We start from the raw sequence: 17,518 nt of genomic DNA, 5'->3' as shown, positions 1-17,518 counted from the left end.
GCTCCTGACTATCCTCTCATAGGGATCAGGGCAGACACTGGTGGGCTGATGACAATGAACTAGAGAAAGTTCCATAGACACAGAGCCATAACTTATACTGAGCCGTAACAAAAGGAGTTGATCTGCAGTTCAGCAGCACCCTCTCTGTGGCTTGAGCCATTGAGAAATTCTTGCTCTGCATATCAAAAAAACTGGCTCTGCAGCTCTGACTGTGATTGGGTGAAGCAGAGGCCTCTGGAAGGATGTGCTGTGGTTAAGGGGATGGACTGCCCAGGTTCCAGTCCTGGTTCCATCACTTACATGCTGAGTGACAATGGTCAAGTCACTTAACCCTCAGTTTTCCCATCTGTAAAATGGGCCTTTCCATAATACTTTCCTCTTAGCATTGTGGTAAAGATTAAATGAGATGATGCACATGAAATCGCTTAGCAGTTTCAGGTCCTGAAGCTTATTAAGTATTCAATAAATGTTAGCTGCTATTATCAGCAGCAGTAGTAAGTAGTTCTTGTGAAACAGCTGGTGGGGGAAAGTGAACTATAGGGAGTGAAGTCTTACTCACTGCTCTGTAATTGGCATGTTGCTTGGCAAACTCCGAGAGCCTCAAATGGTCGTGTCTTCCCTCCAAGAAAATTAAACAACAGGTGCTAGAGTTGTCTTAACTTATTCCAGCCTGAAGACAGTCTGGTTTGCTTTAAGATCACCTGGAGCAGGTTTAAAAGCTTCCACCTCAAATGACTGCCCTCCCCCACTTAAGTGACTTTTCTATGCATGTCACATGATGGATGAGCACTAAATGAATGCTCCTTATTCCCTGGAGGGGAGCTGTAACAGTGCAGCTTGCAGCTGTCCATCAGCGGAGGAAATGACAGCCTCTTCCTGCTTTGGGGAGGAGAGACCTCTGAGCTGTAAGGTGAGGGATCTCAGGGCACAATGCTGGCTGCCCACAGAGGATCACCATCTTCACAGATGTCCCAGAAGCCTGTGAGCCTGGGTGGACAGGGCAATAGAAAGCAGCAAGACCGTTCACCTCGAGCTTCCAGGGAGGAGGAAGACGGGTCACTTCTCTAATAATTGAGCTGCTCCCACCCCTGGATCCACCCTGATCCCCTGGAGTTGGGATCCTGTGCTCAGTGATATGTCCTGTTCTCACTCTGGGTTCTGAGATGCCTCCATGTGGGATATTTCAATTCTAAACATACTTCCCAGTGTCCAAACAGGCACCAACTCACTTCCTAGCAGCCAGTTTTAAGAAGGGAAGCTGATAGATTACCTTCCATCCCCTAAACACAATAAAGGTTGCTAGTAATGAACAATAAATGCGTGTTTTTATAATGAATGGCTGCAGGAACTGAACATGTTTAGGATCAATTATAGGAAGACATGCTGGCTATTTGCAAACATCCAAAGACAATGATAATTGACTTTTCTGAGTTTTCTAGAAACCGTTACTGATGTTTAGTATAAGAAAGAGCTTTCTAACCTTCCTACTAGGCAGTGAGGGCTTATCAGAGGAACCACCAGCAAGTAAGTGACAGGGAGATTTGTGAGAGCACGCATGGGAGGGATTCTTGTCCTAGCCAGGTAGGAGGCTGTGCTGGGAGCCCTGAGCTTCCTTTGAATGTTAAGATTTTGGAACTTAAACTGAAGGAGGTAGCTCTCGTGAGGCTCTAGGAGACTGAGGGCGGAGTGTCACATTTAGGACAGCTAGGGCTTGTCCTTGTAGATAGATGCACTTGTGCAGCCTCTAAAAAACGGAGACATTCTCCCCAGAATGGCCAAGAGTTTTGGGCCTTTGCCCAAAGGAACACTCCAAGAAAAGCCTCCCAGGAGGCTGGCTGTGTACATATCGGACTGGGCAAGTTTGATAGGATGGCCGAAAAGTCCAGAGGAGTCGGGGAAGTGGGGAGGCAGGCAGGAGAACCAAGTACAATGCACCCGCTTGATGACCACCAGCATCACAGCAAGTGCCAGAAAGGAAACGTCCAGGGCCACTTTGTGTGGCAGAGACAGTTCAGCTTTGCCAGTACCAATTATTTGAGAGATGGAATGAGAAGAAAAAGTGCAACCCTCTCACAGAGAGCCTCTGAGTCAAAGGAGAGAAAATTACCCAGACTACCAGGGTATTCTAATGAGAGCCTTCTTATCAGTGTTTCCAGTCTAACAGAGAGAAATCCAATCTACAGCAGGCTGAACACTAAATTAGATCAAATCAGGGCCTGCTTTCCAACCACATAATGGCAGGTCAAAACCCAATGACAGCGACTTGAGTTCCAGTTACTGATTCTTTCTGGAAGGCCTGCCTGAGTTGTGTCAACTCCTGGTTTCAAGAGAGGGGAGATGCTTCCACTTTACTCCGAACTGCTTGATTCCATCTGCTCAAAATGGTGACATTAAACTGGAGTTGCCTTCCTGGCCCACGCAAAGTCCTCTTAGTTTGATTAACCTCATGACTGCTGTTAGCTTGGAGCTGAGATACGTGTCTTTTTCAGTGTAGATGCACTGGGCGAGGCACTGTGATGCACATTCTGTGTCGCCTTAATGTGTGCAAGGACATTTTCCTTCCTGCACGCAAACACAGATTATGAAAGGAAAATCACACCAGCCTGGTGGACTACAACACTGCCAAATCCACCTCAAGGTGGATGCTATTGTTACTCTTCTTTCAAGGGGTTAATAGCTACAGTTAACCAGCCTTATGGTGGCAGTTATAACTTACAGTTTCTTTGCTACAAGCAAAGAATACCATCTGTGAAACACCCAGCTCCCTGCAGAGCCCTGGCCTGTCATTCTAACAGATAGCCTTAAAAGCCCACCAAAAGCTGGGACCGTTGAACAGGAATATGCCCACCCAGAGACGCACAGAATGAGGCAGATGTGGAGACAGAGTTGGGGGAGATGCAGAGAAAAAGAGACCCTTCTCTCTCTTGCTTTGAACGTCACTGAAACAAGCCTGGTTGCCGGTATGCCAGACCTGCTCCCTGGAAGCTTGCTGGGCTTCTTATGCCTACATAATTCCCATTATTATGTGTTCTGGGAGAATCTGTCCAGAGCTGAGTCTTAAAGGACATGGGAAGGGTAGAGGAAACATGTGAGGAGAAAGGGCTGGAGGAAAAGTCTCACTTCCTCTTTCTTGAAGAGTCTGTGGCCATCAACCATATAAAATGTGTCAACCCTGTTCCTCTCTCCCTCTTTGCTCTCGTGCCTGCCATGCCTTTGGAGACACAGCTTGAGCCCTAGCCTGCAAACGCATGCTGTGGGTCCTCTGAACGGTACATGGGAGGTGGGGAGAGGCCAGGCCTCTTTCTCACTGCTTGTGACTTGGAGGTAATTTTTAAAAGACACACACACACACACACACACACACACACACACACACACACACGCTGACTCTCTCTCTCTCTCTCTCTCTCATATCTGCACACCTCTGCAAACATACGTCATATGCGATTTAGAGGGCTGGGAGGCTTCTGAATGAAGGGCATGGCCACGTAGGTTCTTACCCAGTTTCCATACCCATTCCGCTGTGTGACTGGGAAGAGTCATGTACCTCTCTGAGACCTGGTCTTCTCCATTGCTCAAGATCAGTTCCTAATACCCAGAGGAACTGTGATGGCCACAGAGCAAATGTGCACAGGCATGCACACGCATACACATTCCCACAGCCATGGTACATGTCGGTAGACGCTACAGCTGCCTCGTCACAAATCAGAGATGATTCTACCAGCACAAAAATTAAACTATCCTATGAGCTAAATTCCTTTCCTTCCCTCTCTACATCAGAGTTCAATTATCTTCTTCAAACATTTAAGCTCAAATGACCAGAATGAAATAAATGCAAATAATCCCTGAGCTTAAAATTCAAGGCAACCACCCTTCCTTTAAATTAAGTAAACACTCCCCTCCACCCTATCTTTCCCAGATAAAGTCACACTGGTGACTGATTATGTTCCTCTTGAATTATTCCCCTCACCCCCACCCTTCTCCAAGGTCACATGTCCATCAGCAGCTCTGTCTCAGTTTAGTACTGGAATCTGATGTGTGAATGTTTTAGTTCCCTAAATTCTTAGCACACTCCTGCAAGATGTTTTCCTTTTTGTTGGATTTGACTTTTTTGTATTTCTAGCCCCAAACCCTGTGCTTAGTATCTTCACGCCTGGGAAAGAGCCCTCAGCTGTATCGTGGCTTTGTGCACACTGACCTCGGTCTTTCTCTGCCCACTCCCTGGCCCTCCTTTCACAAAAATAGGAAATGGAGGTAAAGCACGGACAGCTCAAAATTATTTTTCTCTTTTGTCTGCCTAAAGTCAAAAGAACTCTCCAGAGCATGGCTCAAAGTTTTCAGGTGGGAGTCATCCAATAGTACCAGAGATACAAACAGTGAAAAGGTTCCTACTCACAGCAGCTGTAGGGACACCAGCCCATCAAACAGTCCCTTGGCAATCTCGGTGATCTTGTTCCCATAGAGGACCCTGAAAGACAGCGGGAGAAGACAACAATCACCTCGGATGTGAGGCCACAGGAACCCCCTCCAGCAGGAAGCCATCACCTCGGCCACTTCTGAGTGTGAGATCTCAGGACAACCCCTTCCACGGCCTGCCTAATCCCTTCTCATCAGCCAGACTGAAGCAGCCAAGAGCAGCCAGGGGCTGGAAAGGCAGGTTGGCCGGGAGGCAAGGAGAAATGGGCTCTATCCTGCTCCACTCCTGGGCAGCCGAGCCCAATATGTAATCCACAACAGGAGAAGCGGTCTCTTTGTGGTGTCTCCCTAAGCTGCTAATATGACTCACACCCCAGCAATAAATACACTGTGTGGGAGACTGGCCCTGTGTCTTCAATGGATATTGATCAGGTTGAGCCCAGCCTATAGAACGTTTCCTTTTAATATCCCTTTGCATCTTAGGAATTCCTAAGCTGAGTCATTTAATCATCCATCTAGACAGGGCTTTGTGCATCTGGGGTCATCTCCAGATGGCGCAGGGACTGCTGCGTCAAGGACCGACTCTCAGGAACAGCTAGGGAGCTTTGCTGTCTCACAGCAATGGAAGCTTTTACTTTCTACCCGCTTCTCCTATTCTTCGAGTTCCAGGAACCCAGGAACTCAGAACACTTTTACCCCTGTTTCTTGCGGGCCTCCAGAGACACTCATACTGGTATCTCTGATTCATGGGCCTTGTCCTTGGTGTCTCGGAGAGATCTGGGAAGGAAGACTCCTGGGTCTCCCACTCCAGCGCAGTGCTCAAGGGCATCTCTGCGCCTGGCCCTTGCTGGCGCTCTGTACAGGCACCGGAGAAGCTCTGCTGGCCTCTCTCTGCTCCCATTCACAGCACAGACTTTGCTGTCTCTTGGGTCTAGTCTCCTCTGTGACCCAGGGAACTGATCTAAGAGAGTTTGGTTGTTTTTCTTAAGTCCTCTCCAGAGCCCTGAAGTGCATGGAATGCATGCAATATTCAATTTTCACTTGGATCACAATGCCGGCTGTTATTCTTCTTTGAGGAGACAAAATATTAGGATGCGGAAATGGTAAATGGGAGCGATAAACCAAACCTCCCATTTCCAGACGCCACTGGGAGTGAAGGGTGAGTGTCTCCGTCAGCCTGCGGGTGTGTTTCATTAATGTTTCAACAAATTAATGACTAAATAAAAGTCAGCATGATGGCTCAGGCGCACATTTGTAATTCATATAAATGCCCCACCACTTACTGTGCCAAACGTAGTAATGTCACTGTCTGCCTGTCTCAGCTGATGTCAGGACTTCTAGTGTAGCAGAAGCTGGGGTGCTTGGGGCACAGGGGTCCTCACACCACCCGCCATGCCTCAGGATGGAAGGCCTCTGAGCCCAGTCTGTTAAAACCCCTCCCTGGGCTGGGCATGGTGGCTCACACCTGTAATCCCAGCACTTTGGGAGGCCAAGGCAGGTGGATCACAAGGTCAGGAGTTCGAGACCAGCCTGGCCAACATGGTCAAACTCCCATCTCCACTAAAGATACCAAAAATTAGCCAGGCATGGTGGTGGGCACTTGTAATCCCAGCTACTAGGAAGGCTGAGGTAGGAGAATCGCTTGAACCCGGGAGGCGGAGGTTGCAGTGAGCCGAGATAGTGCCATTTGCACTCCAGCCTGGGCGACAGAGTGAGACTCTGTCTCAAAACAACAACAACAACAACAAAAACCCTGGCAGGTGGATGCAGGCTGAGGCTCTCCTGCCTGTGTGGAGACCTGTCTGGCTTCCACCCCCAGGTCTTGCCTTGACTACCTTCTTCTTGCCTTCTGAGCTCAAACATCTCTTCCTTGGGAAGTGTCTCTTTAATATTTCAGTTAATGTTTTACACCACCTGATTACCCTATTTTAATTTCTTCATACCACTTACTCTTATGTCACATTATATTACGTGAATATTTATTTGATTTTAATGTTTTCTGCCTCCCTTCCCTGCACCTCCCAGCTTCCTTGCATGTCAGCTCCATGAGTGTAGTAGTAACGTGACATGGCTGTTCATGACTGGGTATCTAGACCCCCCCAAAAGGGTCTAGCACAATAAATATTTGTTGACTGAATGAATACATGAATGAACGAATGCACAGGTAAGGGTAAAGTCTCTCCAGCCCTTTACCTTGGCTGCTCCTAAGCTGGGATTGGTGTGTTTGTGTTTAACTGCAAGCTCTGTGAGGCCAGGGGTCTTGTGTGTCCAGTTCACTGCCATACTTGCAGTGTCTGTAATACTGCCCAGTACACAGGTGGCCTCTACTGCACGGATGAATGAATAAATTGTGAGAGGTGCTTTCCTCCAACAACGCTCACATATATTTCAGAATCGGGCAGCAGCATGCCAATTTCATGTCTGGCAAGCAGATTTTGAATTCCTTTTCCGAAGATACAGGAAGCACCTCAATGCCCTCAGACTGTCTCCAAATCCCCGCTAAGGGAAACCAGACAGGGGAAGAGAGAGGGTGGGGGCAGAGACAGGATCTTGGTGGCAGTCGGCCCATCTCCCTTCTCCTCTGTGATCTTCAGCACAAGCAGACACTAATCTCACACACAGTCCCATCTTTGATATCCCAGCCAGATGTTCTATTCGATAAATGAAACTAATTTACTCTGCAAGCAGCAGGCAACAGCTGAAATCAGAGACTTCCCAGTCCTCCTCCCTTGCCTGGGGGGACGGTGTCAGGTAGGGGGAAATGTACATCTTGTTACCTGCCCACTCATAAACTAAGTAAACGGGTTGCACGGAGAGGCAAAACACAGCCAGCCTGATAAAGAATGTGGGTTCTGGTGCCAGACAGCATGGGTTCAAATCCTGCTTTTCCTGCTTGTTACTGTGGACTTTGGCTAAATTACATTTATGAATAAATAAATGGTTGAATAAAGCAAGATGTTTTTTGGCATATTAACTCTGTGCTAAATAGAGTTTGCGGTCCTGGGAACAAAGCAGATAATAATCCCATCTCGGTGGAGCTTAGCTGCCCCAAGTTCTTTAGCTGTATAAGTGAAATCACAATAGATTTTATATTTTAGGTTGTGGTGAGGACTAAACCCCTCAGAGTCCTAGGAGAGTACCTAGTACCCAGTCAGTGCTCAGAAAATGCTGCCAGTCATTGCTTCACTGCACGCATGATCATCACTGGATGTGTCAGGTGGGAATGGGATCACTGTCCCCATCCTGCTGACTAAGAAGCATGCAAAGAAGCCTCAAGTGACTTCCCTATGTCACACATGAGTCACTGACAGAATGAGGATATTCTATACCTTCCCACCTGCAGGGGTCTCGGAACCCCTGGTGGGTGAAGCTTTGGTACCAACCAGTGGGCTGCCTATGGGTTTCAAAATCAAAGACAAGAAGGGCTATAGGATGGGGTGGATGTTTTCTTAGGACAATGGCCATGAAGGTGCTCTGGAGAGAAAGCCTGAAACTCAGCAGAAGAAAAGGAGCTCCTCACTTGGCAAGGCCACGTAAACGGGTGAGGGCAGACACAGCCGTAATAAACACGCATCACCATCTCTCCTTACAGCTGAAAGACAGCGCTGTGGTGGTATGTGGGGTGGGAGGGGGACTTGAGGTTGGAGTAGAAGATGCGTTTGAATTAGAAGCCAATAACTGCGAAAGCTGCTAGGCACTTAATCAATAAAAATAATGCATTTGGGTTGTAGAAATATTCCCCAAGATCAATTTCCCCTGAAGAAATATTTGTTTCTTTTACCAGGTTGCCACAAGTGTGTAAGGGAACATAAAGTCTTGATAAACACCTCTTGAAAAATATGGCCATGTCCCTCTTCCCTCAGGCGCCCCCCATACTCCCCCTCTCAGCCCCCAACTCGGCCCCCACTTACAGTGATGTGAGTGATTTCAGGCCCTGGAAGGCATCTGGAGCAATATCTGATATCTGATTCTTGCTGATGTCTCTGAAAATGTTAACGGCAAAGTCTGAGAACATGGTTCAAAGATGTGATAACCGTCACTCCCAAGTGTGAATCAAGCATTTCAGGCATTCAAAATGGTAAGGGTTAATTAATCAATCGAGCAATTCATTTATTCACAGTGCGAGAGAAGGAGCTTTGAGGTCTTCAGTTCAACTACCTCCTGATACAGTGCACCGCACCGACATCACGCTTCTTGATTTTCAAAGAATACTTACCAGCGGCATCTTGATCTGGACACAAGGCTGTGAACACGTGAGCCATCACTTTATAGGTGGAAAATTGAGCCCAGTCAAATTAGAGCCTTACGTCTCATCACCAAGCAATTAATGGTACAGATGAAACAGGAACCAGCTTCACCCAACCAACCACAGGCCAAGGTTCCTTTAGGCATCATCTTGCCTCATGCCTCGGCAGCTGCTCGTTTTTCTCCCAGAAAGGCCTGAGTCATTTCACCTCCCCAGTGACTTTTCCTCCCTGACCTGAAAGGAGGTTTGGAGCAGTGACTTAAATCTCTGTCTGGTTCAGTGCAAGCTCTAGGCTGTGGGATGTAAGCACATCATGGGATTCTCAGGGGACACCTTGGAGATGTGGGCTTGTCTATGGCTAGCAGTGTGCTCTTCATCTGCGAGCAAGGCCAGGGCGTGAGAATGTCCCAGGCTTTGGATAATGTGAGCAAGAGGAATGCGGTGGGCCAAGAGGATTCTATGAATGCTGGGCCCGGGCCCCGAGGTAGCTAACCTGGCTTTGCAGGGGCACAGGAATCTCCTCTACCCCAGCTCCTTCCCAGGGGCCCTGAGGCTGCCCAATTGCTGGCATCCCCTTGACTTCTGAGAATCCAGACACCGGCCCTTCCTGATGGCCCTTCACTGAAGGGAAATACTTTCTCTCAGAGTCATTAGCTCAGGGATAGCCTCTGGGCTCCTGTCACTGGAAGGAGAGATGCTCCAGTTTCCTGTGACAACAGACCTCTCCAGTTCTTTTCCTTTAACAAATCAATGGGTCTTTGCTTTTGTGCAGAAGAGGGAGAGCTGGGGTCTTGGAGGGTCAACAAGGAGGTGAGGAGAGAATATGGAGGAAAAAAGCACAACGGAGCAGATTCTTAAGCAATGGCCTCCAGCAAAGCCAGACACTCCAGCCTCCCAGCCTCTTAAGCACTTGCAGTGGAAATCTCCCTGGGCCTGCTTCCTTCCTTCTTCTAACAGACTTCGAAAGGACCACGCCACAACCTTTGCTGAGACCTCTGCTTCCTCCCCTCCCTGCCTCCAAAGCCTGTACTTTGAAAGATATTTCACAGGGTAAGGCTTCTCCGGCACAGCTGTCTAGTTTATCCCTTTAGCCGGCAACATCGCCGCCAACAAATCTGCAGATTGCGCTCGCAAACTCGTCAGCTTACGCCGGGCTTTTCTTCAGCACTCCGGTTTTGTTTAAGGGTCTTAACAAGCAAATACCCAGGATTATCCTCATCTTCCTTGCCCTCAGTGTGGCTGCCTATGCAAAGCACACCAGGCAAGCACAAAGGATCTGTTCAGACTGGACGAGCGGGAGGGCCTGTGTTGTCTTTTTTCCCCTGATTATGAATTGTCCCTTCAAGGTGCTGAGACTTCTAGTTGCAAGACGAAGCTGTGTAGCCAGCAGGGAAACCCTCTGCTTTAGCTTTGGGAGAGCAAACTGGTTTTCAGTCCGCAACTAGACTTTTGGACCCATCTCTCCCTAGAGTATGAGGTGAGATGCCTCGTGGTTTGGAGACGATGGGGAGTGGGAATTGGAAAAGTGATAGTTTAGCTGGGAATTGACCTCGGTCACTTTCTCTTTTTATTATTATAATAAAAACTGTATATTTAGGCTGGTCCAGAGGTAGTGAGTTCTCTCAATGGACTGTTCACAGTTACAGATCAAATTCCTTGTTCTACTCTTTCCTCCTTTTTCACTATTGCACTTGACTAGTCTTTAAAAAATGTATGCATATTTGGTGTGTAACATGATTTTCGTTGCTGTTGTTCTTTTTTTTTTTTTTTCCCCCTTAGGAAACCACTGTGTTAAAGTTGATGTTTTGATGTATGCATTCATCATGGAATAGCTAAATCAAGCTATTTAACATATGCATTACCTCACATGCTTATCATTTATTTGTGGTAAGAACACTTAAAATCTACTCTCTGAGCTATTTTCAAGTATATGGCATGTTGTTGGTAACCACATTCACCATGCTGTATAATACAATGAATCTCTTGAACTTACACCTACTGTCTAACCGAAATTTTGTAGCCTTGGCCAACATCTCCCTCATCTTCATCTCTACCCCACCCCCGTCCCACTAGCCTCTGAATACCACCAGCCTACTTTCTGCTTATAAGAGTTTGGCTTTTTTTTAGATTCCATGTGTAAGTGAGAACATCTGGCACACTTGGTCTTAATTCTTAATTCCGCAAGCAGGAAACAGCAACCCTGAGAGCTGAAGTACCTGGAGCCCTAAGTGACTTGACACAGCCATTTGGGCACAGAGCAAGCATCTCAAGTCTCCCATCAGCTCAAGGCCCCCTCTGCTATTTTGCTGTGATAAATGCACAACACAGGGCACTGAGCTGAAAGGCAGACAGGAGATGGCTCTAGCTGCCCACTGACCTCCATGCTTGATCCCGCCCCTACCCACAGCAGCTGCCCCTAGAACTGATTCTGGGCACTGGGATGACCCTTGACCAGTGCTTCTTGAACCTCACGAGGGTGTGGATTAAAATGCACCGCAGAGAGTCCAATTTGTAGGGTCCGGGGGTAGGGGCTAGGAATCTGTATATGCAACACATCTCAAGGTGATTCCCATTTAGGTGGTACCTGGCTCATATACTTCAGGCCATGTTTTAGAAAATGGTCTCAGACCCACCTTGGTCCCCTGGGGCTTATAAACTGGATGACCAAGAAGGGGTAGCTTTTCCAGACTGTTCAGAATAGAGGTGGCAAATTCAAGTGCCTACAAAGGTCGTGCAGGGAATATGTGTGAGATACGAGGAAGTCTTGGAGCTTGTGGAGTAAGCTGCTCTGCCTAAGAGCGTGTAAAAGAAAAGAACTCCCAACACCCCATTCTACCAATAATACAGGTAGCCCAGGTGTCAGGCCTACCAGTTACCTAACCTTGCAAGACTGAGGAGCTTTCTCCAGTGCCTTCTACTGCCTCTCTACGGCTTCTCTGCTTTGATTCAGGCTGAGCATCCCTAATCCAAAAATCCAAAGTCTGAAATGCTTCAAAATCTGAAACTTTCTGAGCACTGACATGACGTCACAACTGGAAAATTCCACACCTGACCTCACGTGACGGGTTGCAGTCAAACGCAGTCAAAACTTTGTGTCATGCGCACAAGTACTAAAAACATTGTATAAATTACCTTCAGCTTACGTGTGTAAGGTGTATGTGAAACATAAATGAATTTCACATTTAGACCCGGACCCCATTCTCAAGATACCTCATTATATATGTGAAAATATTCCAAAATCTGAAAAATTCAGAACTCTGAAACACTTTTGGCCCCAAGCATTTTGGATAAGGAATACTCAAGCTTTCAGTTTGTACCTGGAATGTTTTTTATACTAAGGTGACCACTAGGAATAGGCAGGGACAAAGCCATTCGGTCAGGGAGAATTTTTTTCCTCCCCCTCCCCTTTTTCCTTTTTCCTTTTTTCTTTTTTTTGTAAGAGATAAGAACAGGATGTGGTCTACCCGCAGTTGATGGGGAAACTTCTTTCTGTTAGATATCAGGAATAAGCTGGTCATGTATATTTAGGAGAAATTAGGGTTTTGAAATCCATTCTCACCAGGGACCCTCCCTCTCCCCAAGCCATCGATTGTACTTAAGTCTAGGTTTCTGAAGTTCCATTACTCGAAAATTTTTAAGTGCACTCTCTTCTCTATTGCCATATTCTTGGGAGAAAAAAAGGGCATCATAATAAATATCAGTAGCATCATAAGTGATCAAAAATTAAATTCACTTTCCAGGTCATGACTGAGAAGGTCTTATGAATTTTGAATGCACAGATCATGGTAAGTCCAATAGGATGGAGAAGGAACAGTAAAACATAGTCAAGCTTTAAATTACCTGGACTTCACAAAAAATTAGAGCAGTAACTTAAATCATGCAAGAGATATAGGTTGGGGCAGTGACTGAACTTGTCATTTTTCACTGAAATTACTATCTGGCTGCATAATCAAGCTGAGCTTTAAAAATGAATTGGGGCGGGGTGCACGGAGAGCGAGCTGGGGAAGCAGGGACACCAGGAGATTAATGGCCCGAGGTTTTAAATATTAAGGCCTATATTTATACAGCTCCTCCAGCAGGAATGCTGCCAAGGGGAGGGAAGAAGAACGTGCTTCGAGCTGCCTCATTATGTTGGTTTCCACTTCTGGAATTGCACCAGGAGAAAAGCTTGTTTGGTTTGGATTTCCAGGGAGATGGGAAGTTGGCTTCCTGAGATCTGAGGGTAAAGCCTACCCATGCCACTGTTTCGCAGAGATATTTGTTTTTAACATAAAAGGAATCAGCAGACACTTAACCTCTTTAATGTGGGCCCTCCCACTCAAGGGAAAGCAATGAATCAGCCTCCCGCAGAACAAAAAGCAGGAATGAGTCCATGCATATTTCTCTTTCCTCTGTGGGAGGGTGCCATGGCTGGGGGTGCAAAAAGAGTAAGCGGAATGAAAACAGCAACTTTGTTTCTGGGCTCTAATAAATAATTTCTTTCTTTCTTTCTTTTTTTTTTTTTTTGGAGACAGAGTCTCACCCTGTCACCCAGGCTGGAGTGCAATGGCATGATCTCGGCTCCCTGCAACCTCTGCCTTCCAGGTTCAAGCGACTCTCCTGCCTCAGCCTTCCAAGTAGCTGGGATTATAGGTGCACACCACCATGCCTATTTTTTATTTTTTTTTTTTTGTATCTTTAGTAGAGGCAGGGTTTCACCATGTTGGCATTGCTGGTCTCAAACTCCTGACCTCGTGATCTGCCTGCCTCGTCCTCCCAAAGTGCTGGGATTACAAGTGTGAGCCACCGCATCTGGCCTACTAAATGATTTCTTAGGCTGAAAAAGGGAAGGGGTATCTGTCCAGAATTTTAATACCTGTGATGGCAATGGTTGGGCTGTTTCTGAAGCCTATTGGCCTTCCTTCAGAGCCCCCAGCTCTGAGTGACTCACAGAATAGTGCTCAAGGTCGTCATGGGATGGGGAAGAATGATGACATTGTCACATGGTGGGCATGAGGGCAGTGATACAACGGTGCCATCAAAGCTGCTGCGGTGAGGAAGGAACAGGAAGTTGATGTCGCCCAGCAGTGACGTAATGCAGTGGTGGCGTGACGTGACTTACAGAGCTAATGCAGACGTAGGGGATGCTCCCATGTTGACCATACCCTCCAAGGCTTCTCATTTCATGCAGGAAGAACAGAAAGTCTGTACCATGGTCTAAGGAGGCCATGTGATCTAGTACAAACCTTTCCAACATGAGCCCCATCGTCTCCCCTCACTTGTTCCGCTCCTTCTTGCTATTCCGCAAACCATCGATGCAGGCTCCCTATGGCCTTTCCCTTGCTCTTCCTGCTGCCTGGGACAGTCTTTCCTGAGAGCTCTGTGCTCACTCCCTTTCTTCCTGTAGGCCACCTGCACGTAGAGACCTTCATGGGCACACCTACCTAAAAGACCCTCCCACCATCACTGATATTCTGATTTCTCATATTTGTTCCTTTATTTTCTGTGTTCTCCCACTCGAATATAAGCTCCATGAGAGCAGACTTGCTTTCTGTTCACTGCTCTACCCATAGATCCTTGCTTGTAGCAGACATTCACTTGGTATTGGTTATCTGAATGTATGCACGGTTGTAGGGATATTGGTTGGTGACAGTGGTATAGACAGCTGAGGGGCCATCACGTCTCTGCTGAAACTCTTATTTTAGGTCCACATCACTAGAGCCAAGTGACAAAAACAGTGATATGGGTTTTCTAGGCTAATTCCTCTTTACCTCCCACACAGATAATTTTACTTTGCTCTAGTTGGAGAGGTTCTTAGCGCTACACATCCAAGCCCACACACCTCACAATCTCCAGACAACACTTCCACATCTTACCTCCCAAGCTTAGGAGAGTGTTCAGGGTCTGAAACAGAACTGCCCAGGATGAATGGACGTGGTCTATCACCTGGATAGGTTGCCCACTATACATTGCAAATGACCCCGGAAATTGAAAACATTTGGGCTCATTTCTCCCCAGGGGAAACTTACATTCGCTTCAGTTTCTTGTACTGGGTGAAGGCTCCTGCAGGGATGGATTTGATGGAGTTCTGCTCTAGGCGTCTGGGAAACAGAGCAGAGAAGGGTCCATTAACCATCCACCTGTCAGCAACTGGTCATTGAGGGCTACTGTGTTCTCAGGCCTGAAGGACAGGGAGGTCTCTCTTGCCACAGGTGCATGTTCTGGTTGCGGGAGATCAGGCAAAACAATGCACCAGCCAGAGAACTCAGGTCCTAGCATATGGAGCCCCTATCCAAGGGTCTAACTCCTCTTGGAGAAAGCTGGAAGGGATGACCTTTCCTTGGGGATTTTTGATTCTTGCTTATTATAAACTGCTGTTGGCAGCAGCTGTTTTCTTCAGAGAAAGCTGTAGAAGTAACCAAGCAGAATGCAGCATAAGTCAAAGGGATAAAAAGAAGAGTAAAAAGAGATGGACCATGGGTCAGCAACGCTTATCTGTCATGGAACCATGTCACTATTCAGTTAAACACTCAGCCACACCGCTAATGGGGCAGAAATGTCAATGGTTGTCTTCATTTCTGTTTTTTTCCATGGGCTGTCTTAACACACTCAAGAAACAGCCTTAACATCTTTAGGCTCCCAGCCTGTCATTCATCAAACTGGCTCCCTGATATCCTGCAAGGCCCAGGGGTCCAGACTGGACCACTCCCCTGGGCTGCTGCTGGAATCTGTGGTTTTAACCTATTATGGAGTTTTCTGAAATGATTCCTCTCCTATTACTTTGAAAGGAACAAGAGATGCTGCAGGCCCAGGGCCCAGAACTTCCTTGGAAGTGAAGAGGCCATGGGGAATGAGTGAGCATTTCCATTCTTTATTCTTTCATCTCTCAAATGACTTCCTGTCACCATGAACAGGTGTGGTGGAAAACAGGCAAGTCGGGGAGGTGGGGCCCCCTATTAGGGGTGATGAATGGCACCCTGGCCAGGCTCAGGATCTCATCGTTATCCATCTCTTTAAGGTGTACATCTTTTCATCACCTCCTCGTTTGGCCTTGATGCTCCCTAAACCCTCAGCTGGGAAGACACACACACATATGTATGGCAGGGGATGTAGGGGGAACAAAAGGGGTAGATGGGAGGAACGGGCTCCCTTGAAGCTGACAGCTAGTGGATGCACATTTCTGGCTGGGATGGACCCATTCATCTTGAAGAGTAATCCTTGCTGCAGAGTGGGGGAGACAGTCGTATTAATTTGTGCCTCTGCGATCTCATCTTCATTGGGGGAACAGAGTATTTGTTACTGGAACCGCTAATGGAGCAGTTTGCCAGCAATTTTCCCACTTCAAACAACATCTCAGCTGCTAATGTGGAATGGTTTGTCAGGCCAACCCATAACACAGACAAATCACTCTTCAGGCAAAAGGAAGGGGGAAAGGGGGGAGAAAGGGGAAAGGCGGGTGAGAGGAGAGAGGGAGTATCAGGACATATCATTCTTGGCTGCCGGATGAATAGAGTCTACAAATGAGACTGCCACGGTCTATTAACAATGCCTTTGTACCCTGCTGGAGGCGGGTGGGGAGTACACTTTACAGGGAGCACAGTCACAGGCGGGCTGGACGGCGGCCTGGCTGGCTGGCTCATGGAGAGCCACAAAAGCCTGTCACAGGGTCTCAGGGACTGTGGGATACTGGATACAGCCACCCACAGAGACAGCAGACTCAAGGCAGCCTGCCTTGCCTGAGAACTTCCAAGGACATGCTCATTTTCCAGCTGAGCACAGAGTTCAGTAGGGATTTCTTAGCCAAGGCAGCAGCCCCATGGATCTCTGGGGCTGCCGGTCAGGTGGTGGGTGCTCTCCAGGAATCCTGTCATTCACCTGCCACTGTGGCAAGGGATTTCGGCTGGATGATGCCTCCAGAGAAAGCCACCGTTTGCAACAATGGCAACCCTCTCAGCTTTTGCAAGAGGATCCACTGCTCCCAGCTATAGGCCAGTGAGCCTATGCCAAGTCAGGTCAGCACTGAGTGTGAGCTCCGTGGGCTCTTTATGCAGTTCCTAATCAGTTACCCTCCATTGTAATGATGGATGCAAGAATTAAGGGAGAGATAAATCAACGAACATGATGTGACACTGGACCCAAGGAGTTTGATAATCTGGTAATAGAGACCAGCCCAAGACGGTGCATCACAGAACTAAATTTTATTGCTACCATAATAAACATGAGGAGCCATCATTTATGGGGTCTAGTTGACTATGTCGATTGTCTCTTTTAATACTTCCACATGTGAGGTAAACCATACTGGCCCCATTTTGCAGATGAGGAAAAGAAAACCTGGAGGAATCAAATAGCTTGTCCTAAGTGACAGGGCCAGGAACTGGAAGAACTGTTATCTCTGTTTCTATCCATTGGATATGCTGCCTCTATATATTTGTGAAAATGGAGAAACTGAGGCTCAGAGATGAAGGAGATGTTCTCAAAGTCACAGAAAAGTTGAAGGGATTGGGGCCCCAGGGCTCACACACTGAGATATCACACGGAAGCAGGTACTCAGTGAAAAGGCTGGAGGGGTCGAGAGAGAATGAGATATAGAGGTGAATATACATAAGACATGCAAATAGAGTGCAAAGGTGTGGCTTCTGAACGAAGAATAAAGAATTCCAGGCCTAGCCTGTTAAGCCTGGCAAAGATGTTCCTCTGCATCCTGCACTCCTCACACTTGGCTCATTCTGGCTTTGGTTTTCCTTCTTTCTTTCTTTTTTTTTAAAAGAGACAGAGTCTTGCTCCATCACCCAGGCTGGAGTGCAGTGGTGTGATCATGACTCACTGCAGCCTTGAACGCCTGGGCTCAAGTGATCATCCCACCTCCGCTTCCTGAGT

General features: G+C 47.3%; 1 protein-coding gene across 2 annotated transcripts in view; it reads right to left on the bottom strand.

The window, feature by feature from the left end:
• Positions 1-17,518, bottom strand: part of SLIT3 (slit guidance ligand 3) — a 627,330-nt gene that overhangs the window by 116,139 nt on the left and 493,673 nt on the right. For both annotated transcript variants that reach the window (XM_003936171.4, XM_010346663.3), the window contains exons 10-12: positions 14,671-14,742; positions 8,328-8,399; positions 4,397-4,468 (exon numbers count right to left, since the gene is read on the bottom strand). In XM_003936171.4, coding sequence (XP_003936220.2) covers positions 4,397-4,468; positions 8,328-8,399; positions 14,671-14,742 — 216 coding nt within the window. The remainder of the gene's footprint in view (positions 1-4,396; positions 4,469-8,327; positions 8,400-14,670; positions 14,743-17,518) is intronic.

The sequence above is a fragment of the Saimiri boliviensis genome, chromosome 20, assembly GCF_048565385.1.
Source record: "Saimiri boliviensis isolate mSaiBol1 chromosome 20, mSaiBol1.pri, whole genome shotgun sequence".
In the NCBI taxonomy this organism is placed as follows: domain Eukaryota; kingdom Metazoa; phylum Chordata; class Mammalia; order Primates; family Cebidae; genus Saimiri; species Saimiri boliviensis.
Note: the sequence above shows the minus strand (reverse complement) of the source record. Positions and strands in the feature narration are given on the sequence as shown.